Source organism: Scedosporium apiospermum (assembly GCF_000732125.1).
Source record: "Scedosporium apiospermum strain IHEM 14462 chromosome Unknown SEQ_SAPIO_0154, whole genome shotgun sequence".
In the NCBI taxonomy this organism is placed as follows: domain Eukaryota; kingdom Fungi; phylum Ascomycota; class Sordariomycetes; order Microascales; family Microascaceae; genus Scedosporium; species Scedosporium apiospermum.
In genome coordinates, this window is record NW_015971855.1 from 1,287,325 (window position 1) to 1,307,075 (window position 19,751).

The window sequence follows — 19,751 nt, forward strand, 5'->3', positions numbered from 1 at the left end:
ATTTTACTACAGAGCAAGGTGGATTTGCTAGACTTCTGTCAGTATGATAGTATCTGATTCCTGAATTAAGGTGTCAAATGCTGTAGCCTCACTGCCTTTTTTTCTTCTTTTTTTCCTTCTCGTTCCCTTAATTCCCTTCACGAACTATAGGTGACGCTATTTTATGTGCGGGTGCTTCTCTTTTGCCGCCTTGCGGGTCTTGACTACTTCATCCGCCCGTCGTGTCTTAAAATCTCAACCTCGTCTCTGCTTTTCGGTGCCATCGTGGAAACTCCTAGCCCCCCTCCCATAGTCTCTCCTGAAGCCTTCTTTCTCTTGAGTCGGTGATATTCTGTTCTCATCGCTCGTCTATGCAACCCGTTAGCCCTCCCACCTTTTTTTTTTCCCCTCTTTTCCTTTTTATACTTGATATAACTTTTGCTGCTTCGCCAACTCCGTTTTCCTTGAATCAGCCTCGTATTTTTTAGGGCAGGCATTACAGATTCCCTGGCTCGTTTCTGATTCCAGTCATATTTACACGAAACGAGCTCTATTTTTGACAAGTCTGATCTCCCCTTTCGCTTCTATCTCCCAGGGCACATTTCAGCAGATTGGCCTCCCTGTTTTATATCCTTCTCATTGCTTCGCTGGTTCTGAGGCATTGTACCTCCCCAAGAGCATGATCTTCCGGATCTGAACCTCGTTCGCATCCCTCCCGTATCTCTATCAGTACCTGGTCCGCACCCTCCACACCACTTCTTAGTTTCCGTTTTTGCATCCCGACCCCAGAGAGCCTCAGCCTACATAGTCACCCGTTTCTTGTGACTACGATCTACTCCAACGTAGCTTGACCTGATCCTGTTAACTTCCTCCTTTCTTCCTCCTCTGCTTTTCTCCTCCCACACCTCCTGAGGGAGAGGTTGAGTCTTCCGTCACCCCTCTATCACCCCTTTGCCCCTCCCCCGCACCAGCCGCGGCATCATCCCATCGGAGGTCACCTCTGACCTCACACGTCGGTGCCGATCTTCCATTGCTTGGTAGCAGGGGCCTAGTATTTTCTCTTCTTCTTCACCTTCAGTTCGGGTCTCGGCTTCAGCTTCGACAGTCAAGATGAGGTTCTTGTGTCTTCCCGGTTCTTACGGGAGCTCGGATGTAAGTTGAGATGATGTCTTTCCCACTTTAGAGTGTCGGGGTGTACAGGTTTGCCACCGCAAGTGGGAATGCGATGGAGCTACCATTCTCGCCTTGAGTGGGGGGGCCACTGCGTGTCGCTCAGGTGGAATAATGGATCGAAAAGAAGAGCACTGGCTGTTGAACTGAGGAATCGCAAATACTAACAACCTCCGAAGAAATTCCAGGTTCAACTCGGTACGGATATGGCTTCCCCAGTGCTCGCTTCATGTCCACCTTAACCAGACAAAAGCTCTCTCTCTCCACTACGTTACTGTACACGAGAAACTTACATGCATCCCCAATTTCCCAGCCCCCATCGTAACAGAGCTCACCTCCGATGAATCCGCAACATTCCACTTCATCAACGGCAACTGCGAAGCCATGCCACCAGAAGGCTTCGAAGAATTCTTCGGCCAGCCGCCCTACCACCGCTTCATCGAGCCCGATGACCCAGACATCGTCGAAGGCGCCGACGTTCTCTCCCGCATCCGCGACTTCCCCGAATGTGAAACCCCCGAGGACACTATGCGCGAGCTCATGCGCGAGGGCGTCGCCGACTGCCGGCGCAGCACCGTGAGAGCCATCCAGTACCTTTACGAGATCATGGAAAAGAGCGGGCCCTTTGACGGCGTGATCGGATACTCCGAGGGTGCCATGTTGGCGGCGACTTTGTTGCTGTTCGAGCAAGTACGGAAGAAGGAGTTTGGTATTGAGCCGATGCTGAAGTGTGGCGTTTTCTTTATGGGTTGGCCGCCATTGCATCCTAAGACTTTGACCTTGGTGCTTGCTGATGAGGCGGATTTGATGATTGAGGTTCCGACGACGCACATCAGTGAGTCTTTTCTTCTTGTTTTCACTTTTTAATCTTCCTTGTTACCTAGTAAAACCAAACAATGTTGCTGATAAGTCTGTCATGCTAGTCGGTTCGCTCGATCCCTATCTCGATGGATCTATGGCGCTTTACAACGTTTGCGACGCGGACACGGCTTACATCTTTGACACGGCAAAAGGACATACTCTCCCAAGAGAGAAGACGTTGGTAAAGGAGTTGGGCGATACACTCAGGAACATGATGGCTCAGGTTCAGTAGATGGATGGATCGAATCACTGCATTAGACCTATGATGTTTTCCCCCTCGGTTTCTTTTTTTCAATGTTCTTTTTCTTTCCGCCTCAGATTTCGATTCGTTGTTTATAAGTTTATAACTTCTCTTCTTCTTCCACGGTTTCACTTCACATCTTCGATTCGACTAGCTTGCGCTCTTATAAAATACTCCTTCGTTTTCCGCCTTCCTTTTTCAGAGCCAGTTCTTCTCAACTGTCTCGCTCTTCACGACCACGCAGCCCCTTTCTGTCACTTTTAAAGGTATCAATAGAGTTATAAATATCCAAAAGGCCTTTTGCCCGTAAAATCGGAACATGGGTTCCCAAGCTCCCCATGATACATGCGCAGAAGGCTCCTGAGAGTACCCCAAAAAGAGAAGCTATCCCTGACCTGGGACCCCTCATCGGAGAGCTACTCTCCCCGGTTTATGCATTAGATGAGGACTGAAATAATATAATACCGCGGAGAATGTCCTGACAGGTCGGCTCAGTAGGTAAATCTTCCGTCGGCTTGGCACTTTCAAATTAAGCAAAAAGTAGATACGCGGGGGAAAGCAGCCTAAGAGTTGGGACCACCTCGTCCGGGACTTGTAACGGGAAAGGGGGAAAAACCGGTAAGGCCTGCCGATTGGGGGTCGCCCTCTTGGGACATGTGGAAGGGAATGAAGCTCGCCTGAATGCGGACGAACGTATTTGGCGTTACGGCAGCTCACCTTCGGGATGAGCTTCGTTCACCCCGAGAGCGATAGTCAATTTGTACAGCTTGTGATACTTGGAATAGAGCACATTGGGAAAGAGGCCATATAGACTCAGGATGGCGAGCTACAACTGGCCGGAGAGAGAGCGGGGGCCATTAAACGGTGCTTGCGTATGCAGGACCCGGATGAGATGCCGCTTTCATCCCGGCGGGTTCACCATTGTCGCCATCGACGTTTGCTGTCTCGTTTTTCAGCCTCCTCCTAGGGCGGTTTTAAGCAGGCGAGAATATAAATGAGCCAACGCAACTACCGCGACGACTACCCGAAGCGGGAATGCATATGAAAAGAGGGCGAAAGGGAAGAAATCAATCTTACAGGAAAAGACACGCGTCCGACCCACGCAGTCCTCCCCGTCGCGGATCTGTTCCTCAGATAAGCAGTCTTTCATTTTCCTGCTCCCAGAGACAAAAGGCAATGGAGAAGAATAAAGGAGAACAATAGAGAGATTTGACAAGGGTATGAGGTGTACGATTAAGGTATTGATCCTCCCCTTCCTCCATACTGACAGCTCTACTTCGTACATCAATCCCATTTATACGGATCAGTCAAGGTGTGTTGATATCATTCAGGCTGAAAAGACCAGCCCTCCACTCCATTGAATTTCCCAATTTTTAATGCCACGTTTAGAACTTCCCTTGAAACCCGCTCAAGGTCGAGAAAGAGATGAAATGAGCCGAAGACCACAGCCGGGGCGGCGCATGGCAGTGGAAGCGGGAATTGGGTGATGTTCTGTATAAATTAATTAACCCTAAGCAGATCTGGACTACGGGGCTACTCCCAGTCTGCAGTTGAAAGGACAAAGTATATCTATGGGGCGGCGAAAAAGAAGAAGGGTCATCGGACCTCTTGCTTGTAAATGACTTGATTTAATATCGAAAGATAAAAAGATATATACATTTTCGTTACAAAGAACCTCCGAAGTCGAGTCGTACGTAGGCCCAGCCACATCATAACACTCTCAGCCCGTGGCCTAGGGAATGGGCAAACTCTTGAAAGTGAAGAGAGATTGCTATCTATGAACGCGTGTCTGGCTTGGTGCCTTGATGCTTGACGGAAGCCGTTCCATCGCCTTTCTTCTTTCCTTCTCCCCTCGGTCTGATTCTCACGTTCGAAATGGGAGGGAAGCGAGTTTTGCCTTCTTCGCGCCCGCTTCCGGGGAACACCTATAACACGGGCTATAACACCGAGTGGCATGCCGGGACGGACCACACCAAAAAGGGCAATATGAGTGATGAGCCAGCACTAGCAGGTGAAGAGGACAAGGAGATTCTGGTCGAAGCATACAAGTCATCTATATGACATATGAGCCGGTTGCACACCACATCGTACCTTTTTTGCCATAACTAGATCTGATCCGAATTTCGTGCCCCTTGATGGTGCCTGGTATTGCCCGGGTTAATCCACACTCTCTTTAGAAGACGCCTCCTGCTCTCTATACGGCCATGCATATTGCTGTAATACTGTTTTCAACTCACCAATAGCTTGTATATCTTTTTGACTCTTTGGATGCTGCGTAATGTCTGCAAAGCAACTACGCCGCCCATCATCCGGTTCTCTCGGCCTGTGTCATCCGAACGCCATCTGACAGGCGAGGTTGGAAAGGCTCAAGAATTAATTGAGCGTCCACTTCTCCGGGCCTAATCCAGGGTCAGCACCCTTGCCTCTGAGCTCGCTTTGTTCCGGCACTCCGAGGTCTTCCATTTCTAAAGAAACAGTGCCGAATCGAAAGATCTGTAGAACCTGCTCGGCCGAAAGAGCTTCGTTGCTCACGTTGCCTGATTTCCCAACCCCAACAACATCTTTGCTCCCATCCTTCGCGGTACTGGCGCACTTGCACTCTTTTCATGTACGTATGTCCCCACGAGAATTTGGAAAAACGATGTAAACAGAGTAGAATTCTAAGGCTAGATTCCCGGTAGTAGCCAGTGCAAGAGATAGCTCTGCTAGCTCTGCACACCCACGCTGCTGAGGCTACTACAGAATTATCTATCAACCAGCCTGTCCTTCGCATTCTATCCGCCTTCTAGAAACAGTAGTCACTTTTGCTTCGGTGCCTTGCCACAAAGTCCAATCTCAAGTCGAGAGAAACAAGAAGAGAAAGTTGTTGAACGGTGATGGAGGCAAGAAGACTCTAGCGCGCTGGTCTCTCCAGCATCTTCTCCCATCCCATCAAGCCTCGCTCGTTTTCCTCTCTCAACTTATTTGTTTTTTCCCTTTGCGCTCGGCAGGTAGTGCCGCCATTCACTCTTTCATCTCAAGATACCCCCATCGTGTACGTGACTTCTCTTGGCTGTAGCTTCATTCCGCTACCCAAGGCTCTCGTGCCTAACAATGGATAACTCCAAACCCTCCCCCTCCGAGGCCCCAGTGCCTCCCCCGGCCATCACTACCACAACCCCTTCCACTCCGCCCACAGCCTCTTTCTCCCTCCCACCTCCGGCCCCGACACCAACCCCATCACCGGCCGGCGCGTCCCTAAACCCAGGCCCGCTCGCTCCCAAAACCTCCTACACATCCATACAAACAACAACGGAGTCCCTCCCGCCAAGCGCCGGGGTCTCCCAGAAACCATCATATGCCTCCCTCGCCTCGACAAAGGGACTCGTGGGGGCTGCGGCCCCGATAGCTGGAGCCAGTGGGACAACTGCCGCAGTGAAGCCTACCTTGGCGGATTTACCTGAGAGTCCCAGGTCGCCCAGTTCGTTGAAGAAGTGGGGCGCGATATTCAAGGGACCTCAGAGCGCTTCTCAGTCTCAGGCTAGTGTTGCGCCCGCGGGATCGGCTGGTTCTGGGGCTGGAATAGCTGCCGCTGCGCCAGCGGTGGCAGTCGGTCCTGGGAAGGTGGATGAGAAGGTTGTCGCAAAACCGGCCGAGACTAAGAAGGCGCCGACAAAGGTGGATGAGTATAAGAAGCGGTTCTTTACTTTTTGGGTATGTTACTTATGAGCTATTCTGTTAAAGAATGAAAACTGATGGGCGGCTTCTAGAGGTTATTTACTTTCACGTCGACGAGGGATAGGATATGGCTTGCCTTCGCTGTTTTCGCCGCCATGGCAGCCGGTTGTATCATGCCCTTGGCGAGCATCGTGTTTGGTAGGTCCTCCAGAATCTGGGCGACGTCCGAACAGGATGCCCTTGGTACTAACACGTTTATTCAAAGGGCGACTTGTAACTGCCGCGACGGCTTATGACCCAACAGCGTCAACGGAAAGACATCGAGAACTATTCAAAAATGAAGTGCGAGAATGCGTGTAAGTCATTTCTCTATCTTCCTGGGCTACTAATCGAAAGATTCTGGGTGCCTACTGACAAGATCAGGTTATACATGGTCTATCTCTTCATCGGCAAATTCGTCCTTTCATACTGCTCAATGGTAAGGAAAGAGGGCCATCGGGTCCATTCCCAATCGTCACCCCCTCCTCCGGGGACTCCATACTAACAAAAACCAAGCTCGGCTTCCGAATGAACTCCCTCCGCATCTCCGCCAACCTCCGCCTCACCTACCTCACCTCGGTCCTCCCACAACCCATCTCCATGCTCGATGCTTTACCGGCAGGCCGTATGACAGCTATCCTCACCAACACAGCCAACACCGTCCAGCTCGGCATTGGCGAAAAGCTTGGTTCCCTAGTAACGGCCCTATCTCTTGTCATAATCGCCCTTACTATCGCCTTGTCCCACAGTTGGAAGTTGACTTTAGTGTCCGCTAGCGGATTGGTCGTGATTGCCATCACGTATGGGACTACGATGCCGTTCATGATTCGGAAGCTGAAGAGCGTCGAGGAGTCGGATATGGCCGCTTCGAGTATAGCGGGGGAGGCGCTAAACTCGGTCAGGATGGTGGCGGCTTGCGGTGCTGAAGCGAAGATGGCGGAGAGGTATGCCGGTTGGGTGAGGGAGTCGAGGAAGAGAGGAGCGGGGATGGCAAAGATTGTGGCTATCCAGCAGGCTATTGGTGAGTTTCTCCATATCCCCTGAGACGATAAAATTTACGCTTTCAATATGAGACAACTTTTCTAACCATGGCGATAGTCTTCTTTACGATATATGCGTAAGTGTGGATATATTTACCGGAGGGAGGAGCCTCATTAGTTCTTTCTAGACTAACGCGGATCTACAGGACATATGCGCTTACCTTCTACTTCGCCATCAAGATGTATCTCAACTTTGAGATACCCAGCGTTGGAACCCTCGTCATGTAAGTGCAGGGAAGCCCCTCTCTCTAATCCATCCCTCGCCACTTCTAACATGCATGTCTTTCCATGGAGTGTCCTCATGTGTACAATGATGATCATCGCCTCTGTCAGCGGCCTAGCTGCGCCCATCTCGGCAGCAATTAGATCTTCAATAGCCGCCAAAGCTCTCTTCAATGGCATCGACATTCCCAAACCCCATCTCGGAGGAAAGAAAGCCCCCGAAGTCTCGGCGAGGGGAGACATCGTGCTCACCAACGTCAATTTCACGTATCCCGCGCGCCACGACAGGAAGGTTCTCATCACAGTCAATCTCAGGATTCCTGCGGGCAAGACGACGGCCATTGTTGGGCCTTCGGGGTCCGGGAAGAGTACGATTGTGGGGCTAATTGAGAGATGGTATGAGCTTGATGGGGACTGGAAGACGAACTTAAAGGTAAGAATGGAACAATAAGAAAGTCAAACGATGATTCATGGCCAGTTCTTGCTAATTTGAGATGGGATACAGACGTACTACTTCCGAAACGGAAGGATAACTTGCGGAGGTGTCGACCTGAAAGAAATGGACCTCCGATGGTGGCGATCGCAAATCGGGCTCGTCCAGCAGGAGCCCTTCCTCTTTAACGACACCATCCAAAAGAACATCGAGTACGGTCTCGTCGGAACAATTTGGGAAGACGCACCTCAAGAGAAGAAAACCACCCTCGTGAAGAAAGCCTGTCGTGAAGCCTTTGCCGATGAGTTCATCTCTCGGCTGCCAGAGGTAAATTGGTTTAAACCCTCTTCCTCCAAGCCTAGGCACACTCCGAACATAACATCTAACATTCGTAATGTTCCATCAAGGGCTTTCAAACTCAAGTGGGAGACGGCGGCATCAAACTAAGCGGTGGCCAACGCCAACGCCTTGCCATCGCCCGTGCCCTCATCCGTAGCCCTAAAATCCTCATCCTCGACGAAGCGACGAGCGCAATCGATGTGCGCAGTGAACAAATCGTCCAAGCGGCACTCGAACGGGCATCCCAAGGCCGCACGACCATCACTATCGCCCACCGTCTCTCAACGGTGCGCAAGGCCGACAACATCGTCGTCTTGGCCAAGGGCAAGGTCGTGCAGCAGGGCACGCATGAGCAGTTAATGGCCCAAGTTGGCGGTGCTTATTGGAAGCTTGCGACGGCGCAGAAGATGAATCTTGGGGAGGATGAGGATGAGGAGGATAAGTATAAGTGGGTGAGGAGTTTGGAGAGGGTCAGTTTGGCGGAGATGCTGATTCTGGGGGATAAGCACAAGAGCATGGATCTTATGGAGTCGGATGCGACAACTACTAGCGGCGAGACCAAGGATGGGGGTGAAGGGGAGTATGTGCCCAAGGGATTCTTCGGCAGCTTTGGTACCTTGATTGTTGAGCAGGGTAAGAAGTGGCCTTGGTATACGGCTCTGCTTTTCGGGGCTCTCATTGCGGGAGGTAAGTCCCTAGGTCCTTTCCAGTTTATTACTTTCTTCCTCTTTGTCGCTGTCCCTCCACCTCTTGTTGAGAGCTACTAACTTATTTACTTCCTCTCTCAGCTTGCACTCCGATTCAGGCTTTCCTCTTTGCCAATGCACTCACCGGATTCTACCTCTGGGGGGAAGCTCTCCGAGCCCACATCAACTTCTGGTGTCTCATGTTTACAGCCCTAGCAGGCGCTGTTGGGCTCGGCTATTGCATCCTAGGCGGATCGGCGACAACTCTCGCCTTTGTAAGTGACTTCAAGCTTCCTCCGTTCCAGTCGTTCGTCTTCTTCTTCAACTAACACAGTCACTTAGAAAATCACGGCAACTTACCGCAAAGAATATTTCAAAAACATAATCTCAAAACCAATCTCCTTCTTCGACACCGACGACCACTCCCCCGGCGCCCTAACCGCCCTCATCGCCACAGATCCCTCCCAACTCCAACAGCTCCTCGGCACAAACATGGGCTTCGCTCTCATCTCCGTCCTCGCCGTAACGGGCTGCATCATCCTTTCCTTCTACTTCGGCTGGAAACTCGCCCTTGCCGCCCTCGGAGGCTCCCTGCCCCTTGTCCTCGCAGCCGGTTTCTACCGCATCCGGTACGAGTCGAAGTTTGAAAAGACCAACAGGACGGTGTTTGGAGAGAGTGCGAGGTTTTCGACCGAGGCTGTTGGGGCGGCAAGGACGGTGACGGCGTTTACGATGGAGGAGGGGATTTTGGATCGGTATGAGGATTTGCTAAATAGGCATTTGGATAAGGCGTGGCACAAGGCAAAGTATTCGACATTAGTGTTTGCGGCGAGTGATGGGATGCAGCTCTTGTGCATGGCCTTCATGCTTTGGTAAGTTCTCCTTTCTTGAGGGGGGATTCGAACAAGTTTACTTATAAATGAGGCCTTGCAATGCTGATAACTCTCTTTAGGTATGGCGGAAAGCTCCTCGCTGAAGGCGAGTACGTAACCTTCCAGTATCTCGTCGTCTACATCGCGGTCATGCAAGGCGGCATGGCTGCGGGACAATGGCTCAGCTACGCGCCTAATATCGCACAGGCCACAGCAGCCGCGAATCGCATCCTTGCCTCAAGACCCCCGAGACAGGGGACCGTCGAGAAACAAGTCTCCCGGAAGGGCAAGGATGAGGACAAGAGTTTCGAGGCGGGCGTGGATAGTGACTCGCAGAGGGGCGTGAGGGTTGAGTTTTTAAACGTCTGGTTCCGGTATCCCACTAGAGATGCGCCTGTTCTCAATGGCCTTAATCTTACTGTAAGAACATCATCACACCTGTCTACGATAGCTCGATGCTAACCTTTTGCGCAATAGATAAAACAAGGGCAATTTGCTGCTATCGTAGGGGCTTCCGGTAAGTTGCCTGCTAATAAGCAAGTTATCTCTTCACGGCCAGGCCAGACCCTAACCAGAAACCATGCAGGAGCCGGGAAAACGAGCATCGTCTCTCTCCTCGAAAGGTGTCTTCGAAATCCCCCTCACTTCTCCTCGCACAAGCTCCCGCATATCAACTAACACGGAACCAGATTCTACTCGGTCAACGCCGGTGCCATATACCTCAACGACACCGACATCTCCACCATCCCCCTCCAAACCTACCGCCAAAGCATCTCCCTCGTCGCCCAAGAATCCAACCTCTTCAGCGGCACCATCCGCGAAAACATCCTCGCAGGCGTCCCCGACCCGTCCACCATCTCCGAATCCACTCTCCACGAAGTCTGCACCTCCGTCGAGATGCACGACTTCATCATCTCCCTCCCCGAAGGCTACGAGACGCGCGTCGGCCAAAAGGGCGTCCTGCTCTCGGGCGGGCAGAGGCAGCGCATCGCCATCGCGCGGGCTCTCGTCCGCCGGCCGAAGCTTTTGCTGCTGGATGAGGCGACGGCGAGTTTGGACTCTGAGGTGGAGAGGGCGATTCAGAAGGTGTTTGAGAGGATGAAGGGGGCGAGGACGATGGTTGTTGTCGCGCATAGGTTGGCGACGGTGCAGAATGCTGATGTTATCTTCGTGCTCAGTGAGGGTCAGGTTGTTGAGAGGGGGACGCATGTGGAGTTGCTGGCTATGAGGGGCGCGTATCACCGGATGGTAAGTTTGTTCTTGCGCCGGCTTGCGGTGCTTTCGTTTTCTGATCTTTGACTATGGGACTGACATCTTTCTCTTTCAGTGCATCGCGCAAGCTTTGGACCGATAGGGTGGAGCATCCTAGCGTTGGTGCTCCCCGACGACAGAATGTGTGATTGGTTTACATGAAAATGGGAAGGAAAGAAATTCATATCTGCATGAAAGTGTAAAGAGGAATGGGAATAAGCTGCATTCTGAGAAGGAGAGCATCAGCGAGACAGGATGGGAAGGTTTGGATGCGATAGAAAATATTTCAAACGAATTGACGACTTTTCCAACTAGCAGTATAAAATAAATGCTTTGTTTCAACAACAATATTTTCTCCAAGTGAGAAAAAGTGCCCGACTTAGAATGGAAGATGACTTTCTTGGTATAGTAGACCGGAAGAGGAGTTTGTGAAGATAACTCGACATCAACTCCGGACACCTCTGCTATGCAAAACGATAAATGAAAAAAACAAGAAGCGACCTTAAGAAACTCGATATGAACTGTAGATAAAAGTTAGTTTAACAGACAGCCAGGGAGGGGAGACCAACAAGGAGGGGGGAGGGGGGAAGAAAAGCATCTCACTCCAATATCAGCTCATCGTCCTTCCATACTCCAGATCCGATCCATAGTCCCAGGTTTACAGTCTCGGCATATCTCGGATCCTGCGTCCGAAGTGACATGACCATGCGGAAAGTGTAGCTCTTCGTGTCGTCGATGTTGCCTTGAAGGATAGTCTCTAGGGCGCCGGGAAGATAGGAGATGTAGCCCCGCGTTCGCAACTCCAACCTGCCAAATTCGTTAGCCAAGATAAATAGGGATATTTATCATCTCCATTATCTCCAGGGGCATTAGAAACTTACTTCGCAGGTGGCTCGTCGTCCGTGACAAGCTCAAAAGCGGTGTCGAGTCTCGCCCTCGTCTTCTCAGCTAGCTGTGAAGGTTGTAAATCGTGCCCGCCGACCTATGTCTCCCCGTTAGTATGAAGGGGTCCACGTCGACTTGGAACTCTCTTTTCACATCCTCACCCAGGAGGGTGGGAGTACTCACTCTAACAACCCCCTTGCCAAATGATCCAGCCCATGTTCCACTCTCCACAACGGTTAACTCCTTCGCAGCTCCGTCGCCTGAGTTAACCATACACCGGGCCTTCCTCAACTTGACAGCCAACCGAAAGTCAAGCTCCAGAGTCGGAATCGGCAACAACAGCTCTGGATACGGCACGCCCAGCCTAGCCCTCATGATGGTTTCCATCTCGACATCGTGTGCCGTGGACATCGTCGATGAAGGTGGCGGCGTGGGGATGTGAGATGGAGGCGCATCCTCCATCACTTCGGATACGGGACTGGTCATGGTTTGCCAGCCGTCGTGGTGGCGGGCCCGAGAGGCGTCGGGAAGCTTGCTGAAGTCGGCGGATATTGTGATGAGCCAGTTGGTTTCCCAGTCGCTGGTAGGTTTTGTTCGTCCGTCTTTGCGTTTAGTTACTCGGCTGGAGTATGGAGATGAGGTGCTCATGTTGAGGCTATAAGAGCGCAAAGGCGTGTAAACAGATTTGGGTGGAAGCGCAGAAACGTCCTTGGCCTGCGCACAAAAATAGCAGGAGATAAACCTTTTTAACTTGTAGTATCCGGTTGCAACCTCGAGATTATTAAGGGCAAAGTCGAAAAACTATATGATCGACAATTTCAACCGTATTAAAAGCATAAGCATCCAGCCAGTCTGCATGGACGGGGATGGTGTTGTATGCGCGGATCACCACCAATGCTGATGCTTGTAAGCGTCTAAGTTCGTTTTCAGTCTCCTCGATCGCGTTATGCCCCCTCCACTCGGAGATAGTATGCTCCGGAGTCTGCAATGTGTACATACCAGGATGTGAAGAAAGAAAAGACGACCCATTGCTCCACGTCGAGAGGAAAGTTGGCCCATATATGAGTGCCGTTACAACCTTCATTAACACTCATTCCTCATCTTGGCTAAGGTTCCAAAAGCATGGGACCCCATACCAAGCCTCGGTTCCACAAGGAATAATACAACCCCGAGTTTGTTTGTCAAGGTCAGCTGTCCCCATCATGCCCAGCCTCATCCTGCCCGGAATCTCACCATTTAAGCCCACTCAAATACCACTTTACCAGCTGCTTCCTTCCTTCCCATTCACAAGCACCAAGCTGTGGTAAAAATCCCGATATCAAGGGAGTAAGTAATATATTAAAAATTGGAAATTGAAAAAACAGGAATACCCCGAGTCTGGGGAAAAAATGGCCCCCACGGAGCGACTCCCCACTCCTTCTCGGATGGACTATCAGCCCGCAGCTCCGACTTGCATCACCAGTTTTACAGGCTTTTATGCCTAACAATATCTTCGTATGGCTCGGTTTTTTCCCCTTTCTCCTAGCCTAGACGAGAGAGGGATAACTTATTGGTTAGATGTATCATTATTCTCTAATAATACCCTCGTTGGCGCGACATGAGCACGACAAAACAAAATTATCGACGCTATCAAGCTGCGCCAAGTCGGGCTCAAGCCAGTTATTGATGTATGCTCGGTCCAGGTGAGGGAATGGAGTGCGACATACAGGACTTGGGTCCCGGTCGATGGTGGCTTGACATCCCCGGAGTGAAGAGCCCGGCCATCGGGGACTTTGGCGCATCGGCGACCAATGAATGGTTTGATGGCGGATGAAACGGTCAAATTGACTGCTCCGACCTGCCGTCAATGGAATAATAATAGAACTAAACCTTGAGTATTCGAGTCATCCTTACCCTCAAGACAACAAACCATTCTGGAATTTCAAACCTGCAGAATCGGTCGATTTTCCTGCGTCGTCCTGGAATGTTCCTCCGCCCTTGGTATTGGAGGGATGTCGTGTAACGAGCGATAGGATGCTTACCCTGCGGAATCCTCAATCCTGTCGCTGCGGGTGCTTATCCTGGGGAGAACTAAGGATAATCGCTTCTGCTGATGATCCTCGAAGAGTTGCCAAGCCGTTATGCTCCCACCACTTTCTCCATTCAGCACAGCAGTATGCGACCATTGTGCAATATATCTTGGCGAACCTATCTAGTGGCCAACGTGGAGGTGGAGACGCTCCCGTGAGCCTCCAAGCATCGCCCGAGACAGCCTTTACATCATCTCAAGAGTATCTATCACCAAAGAACCTTACGCCTTGTCGGCCGCTCTCGCCATTCGACCTTTCCCTTTGCCTTCCCGACACGGCTTAACTAGAACGGGTTCCACGTCGCCGCCTGGGTCCAGTGTGGGGAGTCGCCGAGCAACTAGAGCACCTGTGCAGCTCCGCCCATATATTTGACGATGAGGCTATCACAGCCCCCATCAAACTAGAATCCTCGATTGCCGATTTCGTAGCTGCAACATTTCTCACTGGCTTACACTTTGTTTTCATTGGAGCCCGCGCTTACCGCCATTTAACTAGAAACTAGTCATCAATTTCTTCATTCCCTCGAGCGTCCGATGTTTGGGGGGTGGTATTCAAAGATGAGAGAATCGGCCTCTTGAAGAACCAGATGGGCCTAGACTAAGCCTTCAACGACTAGAAATTCCAAGTTCCAAAGCCGTAGCGGATCGCCGCTAAAAAAAAGATCTTGAACTGCTAACGAACCCCAAACTCTTTCAAACGCGGTGGTATGATTGCCCCCGGCCGATAAGAGGATTGAGCATCCCACCTAAGAATTTAGAAAACCACTTCGTAGTCCCCGGAGCTTGTTTCCGGCGTCGGTTGGGGAAACGGAGCCGGAAGAGGCCGATTCCGGCTCGGAGAAACTGTTGGACGTCTCCATGTTTTACTGCGGCGTGATGCTTCAAGGCAACACATTCGGAATCCTGCAAATCGGACTCCAGGCCACCCACAAGCCCACATCACGATCTCTACACCATCTTAGGCCTCGCCCTTACTTCCTTACGACACGATTAAGACCTCGCCTCGGACAGCTTCACGATCCATACGACACCACAACTCGTCGTGTAAAAACTCCAAACACTCCCATTTTTAAATCTCAAAACCTTTTTAAACCCATGAACCAGCTGGAACAAAGAAATATGCAGACATCAAATCTGATAAAATGCAAAATGCAATTTGAAAAATGAGAAAAATAAGAGGGTCCGTAGACAAAGAAAAGAAATAGAATAAAAAAGTTCGGGGTCGAGGAAAGAAAACAACCTCGTCCCCTCCTTTTTTATCACGGGGCACATTCATGTGCGCCACATTGTTTCGACCACCCTTGATGGGGCTCACCGCCGAGCAAACAGCAAAAAGTTGGACGAAGCATGTAAAAAGCGGAAGAATCGAAAAAATGCGACGTCGCTAAGTACGGCAGGTACGTAAACTACATCTCAGAAGTGAACATCATAACAAGAGGTCTTTTAACATGCAGAGACCGGTTCATGTGCCGCCGATCTGCGTAGGCATTGGAAGACCCTCCAATGCCTACTTTCGTTCATTTCTTATTTCTTCCATGAAATGCTCCTTCTTACGCAAGGACGGTGGGGTTGCCGAGGGGAACCTTGACGTTCTCGGCGTACGCGCCAGGAACGTTTCCTATCAAATGAGTTAGGGATAATTTCCAAATACTAGTCACAGAGGGGAGGGATATGCATACCGGCAGGGCCGTAGTTGCAGACGGCGAACCAGCCACGCATGCCGCTAGCAAGCTGGCCGGCTTCGCAGTAGGAGATAGCGCAGCCGATGGTCGTGGTGCTGGCCCAGACAATCTGAGAAAGGTGGCCCCACTTCTCGAAGTTGGTCATGTCGGGGTTGGCACCGAAGCTGGGGTACAAGCTGAACTCGTCGTTGTACCAGAGACCAGTGATGGCGCGCTGGAGGGCATCGGCGTCACCGGGGAGATCGCCAGTAGAAGCGGACATGGCAATGTTCTGGCCATAACCACCGCCACCAATTTTACTAGATTCAAATTAGCAGCTGACCGAGGATGGGGAAAAGCGAAGAGAGCAGGATGGCTTACGTGTCATGGCCGTAGTTGCAAGTGTTGGCGAGCTGCTGGGCGTACGAAGCAAGGTTGCTATCCCAGGTCACGGCGGGGGCGGAGTGGTTGGAGCGGTGGACGTTGTGGGCATTGAGCGAGGCTTCCTGGGCGCTGCCAGCAGGAGCAGCCTGGACGGGCTCAGGCTGCGCCTGGGGCTGTTCGGCGGTGGGTTGCTCGACAGGGGTCTCGACGACGGGAGCAGGCTCGGGCTCAGCAACGGGCGCCGGCTCCGGTTCAGGCTCGGGGGCAGGAGCAGGAGTGGGCTCGGGCTGGGGTTCGGGGGTAGGTTGGGGGTTCGCGATGTTCTCGAAGACAACGAAAGCCTTGTCGGTGGGCTGAGGGCCAAGGTGAGTAGCAGGGGAACCGTCGGGGTAGACGAAGACCGTGACGGTCTTAATGTCGAGATCGGTGACGTAGAGACGCTTGTGGACGGGGCTGGCGAGAGCAAGCATGGCATTGGCCACGGCAAGAGCGAGAGAAGCCTTCATCTTGAACGATTTCAGGTCTGATATATAAACCTGTTTCTGTATGTGAGTATCTTCCTCACATTTGTATCATTGCATCTCTCCCCATGACATCTGCCGGGGTGGGCCAATCCCTCGACACATTTTTATATTTTGACCAGTTCATTGCCCCCCGCCGTGCTTGAATGCTCTGTTCCACACGTCCTCCGCACGACGTCTACTCCATTGTCGGCTTACCTTTGATAATGTTCGAAGTTAAGTCGAATGAAGTCTTTGTCCTGACGTAAAAGGGATGCTCGGCGAATTGGAGTCGCACGGTTTGCTTTCAGTTCCAGCTGGGGATCGACAGCACTGCTGATATCACAGAAAATGACAGGTCCTTCAAGGTACCTTGGTCGTTTGGAGATTCGACTAAAGTCGTGGATATGGTGGTGGAAGGGAAGGCTCCGGGCTCCGATATCACTGGGGATGCTAGATCCTGCCTTGTCTTTTCACTACACCGAAGTCGGGAGTGCCTTGTTCAACTCGAAAAAGCCGGCGAGAGGGATATGGAGGGATGGGAGACGAAGTGAATATAAAAAAGGAATGGACTGTGCCTGTCTAAGAAAGGAGTGACTCGACTGGACACAAAAAAGAATATTGGCGTGTGAGGACCACGGGAAGGGAAAACCAGACGGTTGGAGGAGAGAAGAGAAGAAGAGACAAAAACTAGGCCGGTCGAGGTGGTCTCAGGCCCGTTTAGTATTTGAGGAGAGAGGTGCGGTGTCCAAGCCGCGACTATTAGAGGGGGTTCAAGGTTGCTGGGGTCCATCCAGAGAAGACGAAATGGAAGGCACAACACGGGCTGGAACTGTGTACTTTGAACTAACATTGTTGATGGTTGATGGCCAGGGGGGTGTGGATTCGGAAATGGGGCGTACGACTACACCCTCTGGTATATGGTACTCGAGAACTCTGTGTATTCGCTACTAGAAATAAGTAGATACTACGAAGGTACAACATACTCTTCAGAAAATGAAGGAGCATTGTCAGCAACAATTACTTGGACGATCCTCTGGTCAAGTCTACTTTGTGCCTTGAAGCTTGGGGCGCTAGGGCCTTTGATGAAAGGGTCGTGGAAGGGAGACGCACCCTTGGAAATCGAGCGTGGGACTTGATCAAGCGCCAGCAACAGGGTTTTACTTCGTAGAGGGGCAACATTGAACCTTCCCAGAGCACCACTAGCCCATTGACTTGTCCGAAGTATTATACTAAGAAGGAAACTGGTCTTGATGTTATTTTATCACCAATATCTCGGACCTTATGTTGATCTCGCGTCTTGGATTTATGCTTGGCAGTGTCAATAGTGCAGGTGTGTCCGGATCCGGATCTCACTTGACACAGCAGCTTCGCAAGGACCCCTTTCTCGCCTTCGGGGTTTGCTGGAGCTGAAAACGAATGGAGGAGTCTTTGGTTATGATTGTAGAACAGGTGGTCTGAATGTTGGCGAAATACTTCAGTAGTAATGCTAATTACCTGTGTACATCAAGAAAGACTACTTCGTGAGTACGAATTGATCGAGGCAACATCGTGAATTGCCCAATGCTCAATGGTACCTGCATGCAATCCAACCCCTGACCGCTCCCCCGTGCCCAGATACCGCCCAGTTTACTGATGTACCGGTAGGGCGATTACGAGTGCGTGAATACAAGGGCGTTTGAGTCTAAACCAACGAGTCCCTGCTACGCTGTAAAATTGGCAATCTCTACCCATCTCGACAATTACCAGACGAACCGGGTCCATCTTCCTTAAATCCCCCTCCAATTCAAGAGAGACGGCACGGACGAAGGAAGGGGCAATCATGTCCGCCCAACAGCAACAGCCGATTAGAAACCCCTAGAGTGGGTTTAATTGGTGAAAGTGCTAAGTCAACGCCGACGAAGGACATTGAGCATATTGATCCATCGCTGCGTACGAAGGAGATCCTGCTGCAGTGAGAATTTTAGCGTCGGCATGGGGCAGACATTCAATCTACACCGGTCCTGGCATCTTCTCATCTTATGGATTCGACGAAATTTCTATCTCCATGAGGATTGATACTTCTGATGCCGCCAATGCGAATGCGTAATTGAAGGATGTGAGCCGTGGACAGCAACATTCAACACCTTGAATATGGAAAAGGTCGTCAATTCTATGAATCCAGGCTCGCTCCCGATATGGGCGGCGATATCAATAGTGATAAAATGAGCCAGGATGCTCCCAGAAATGGGACCTTCGTCTCCAAATGGTACATGAATACTCTTCGGACAACGAAGTCGCTGGCGCCTTCCCCCTGATTTTAGTGTCGGTGTGGTCATCTCAATACAACCACCCCTTCCTTCATCTTGCCACACTCCCCGGCCTTGTTCTCCTTCCCCTTCTGAACCGCCAGTCCAGGGACGGAAGGGGCCAAATTAGGCCTTCATCATGATTCCATCCAATGATCTGGGCCGGTTCCTTGCAGAACAGGAACCCCACGAGCCAATGGGAGAAGGAGCGACCATCTTCCAAGTCCACCTGCGAATTTCCCCACACAGGCGCAGATCATCCCAGTTGATCCTGAAACAGCTCTAATTTCGCTGTCTCCAGAGTCAATCGACGACCCAGATTAGTGTGGGCGTTCCTCCCTTTCTCTGATGATTTTTAGCGTTGGCTGATCCACGATCCCACGATCCCGCTGTGCTTCCTTGTCGTTGCCCCCCAGTACGCCGGGCCAGGGATACGATAACACAGGAAACCCTGGTCCGCGAGGATGAAGGATTTTACGGAAAATGAGCCTCTCATTTCGAGGCATCATCCATCACAGAAAAGTCGCGAACACCCGTTTGAAAATTGGAGCAACTCACCCCAGCTGCCGCTGTTCCAATTTGTCTCGAAACTCCGTCATCTCAATTTTTTTATGGGAACCCTTATTGCTCTCTGGCTCAGGGTATCCACCATGTCTGAGGACGCTGGTCCTCCGAGTGGTCTCTAATGACCGACTTTGAAACCACGGCGCTTCTGGCTTGTTCAGTCGAAGCGCCGAGGACTTTGAACGTCGGCGCTGACGAAAGCCCCCTTGGAACCGGTCGCCGCCTGGACTCGCCCATATTAGTGTACAAAGCGCTCCATTCATTGGTATTATCAATGATTCGATGGCACGGTGTTCCGTGTTTGCAGCGTCCGATATTTTCCATCTACTTGTATAAACTTCGTTGAGTTCTCGACGCCTTGCAGATGAGATTTAAGTTTACGACGCCGTCTGAATGCCCTAGCACACTCTTCCGCGAGGCGTGCTGAGCGATTTACAAGCCTGTAGCCCTTCTTGTTGCCACTGCTGCCCCTGTCTCTCTCGGATCTCAGACATTGGACAAGACATTCATTCGGGGCTCTTCCTGCTCAAAACGTATTATCCTGCTGCTCGTTCTAATACTGCATGCAGCGCAAGAGGAAGGTTAGCCTGCTCAGACTACGGAATCGAAGA

General features: G+C 51.3%; 4 protein-coding genes across 4 annotated transcripts; 2 read left to right on the forward strand and 2 right to left on the reverse strand.

The window, feature by feature from the left end:
* Nucleotides 1-1,089: 1,089 nt before the first annotated feature.
* SAPIO_CDS10115 (uncharacterized protein) lies at nt 1,090-2,242 on the forward strand (the record flags this gene model as incomplete). The annotated part of the gene is made up of 4 exons (XM_016783765.1): nt 1,090-1,131; nt 1,329-1,347; nt 1,463-1,984; nt 2,073-2,242. The coding sequence occupies 4 exons, from the start codon at nt 1,090-1,092 to the stop codon at nt 2,240-2,242; spliced, it is 753 nt and encodes a 250-aa protein (XP_016639205.1).
* Nucleotides 2,243-5,344: 3,102 nt separating this feature from the next.
* Nucleotides 5,345-10,893, forward strand: SAPIO_CDS10116 (uncharacterized protein; the record flags this gene model as incomplete). Its single annotated transcript, XM_016783766.1, has 14 exons — nt 5,345-5,944; nt 6,464-6,968; nt 7,046-7,064; nt 7,134-7,211; nt 7,282-7,642; nt 7,715-7,969; nt 8,050-8,668; nt 8,770-8,942; nt 9,010-9,539; nt 9,620-9,959; nt 10,017-10,056; nt 10,126-10,162; nt 10,229-10,787; nt 10,867-10,893. 14 exons carry the CDS (start codon nt 5,345-5,347, stop codon nt 10,891-10,893), a joined length of 4,143 nt encoding a protein of 1,380 aa, XP_016639206.1.
* A 496-nt stretch (nt 10,894-11,389) lies between these two features.
* Nucleotides 11,390-12,323, reverse strand: SAPIO_CDS10117 (uncharacterized protein; the record flags this gene model as incomplete). The annotated part of the gene is made up of 3 exons (XM_016783767.1): nt 11,390-11,597; nt 11,672-11,772; nt 11,859-12,323. 3 exons carry the CDS (start codon nt 12,321-12,323, stop codon nt 11,390-11,392), a joined length of 774 nt encoding a protein of 257 aa, XP_016639207.1.
* A 2,970-nt stretch (nt 12,324-15,293) lies between these two features.
* SAPIO_CDS10118 (Uncharacterized protein) lies at nt 15,294-16,294 on the reverse strand (the record flags this gene model as incomplete). Its single annotated transcript, XM_016783768.1, has 3 exons — nt 15,294-15,361; nt 15,423-15,724; nt 15,786-16,294. 3 exons carry the CDS (start codon nt 16,292-16,294, stop codon nt 15,294-15,296), a joined length of 879 nt encoding a protein of 292 aa, XP_016639208.1.
* Between the last annotated feature and the right edge of the window lie 3,457 nt (nt 16,295-19,751).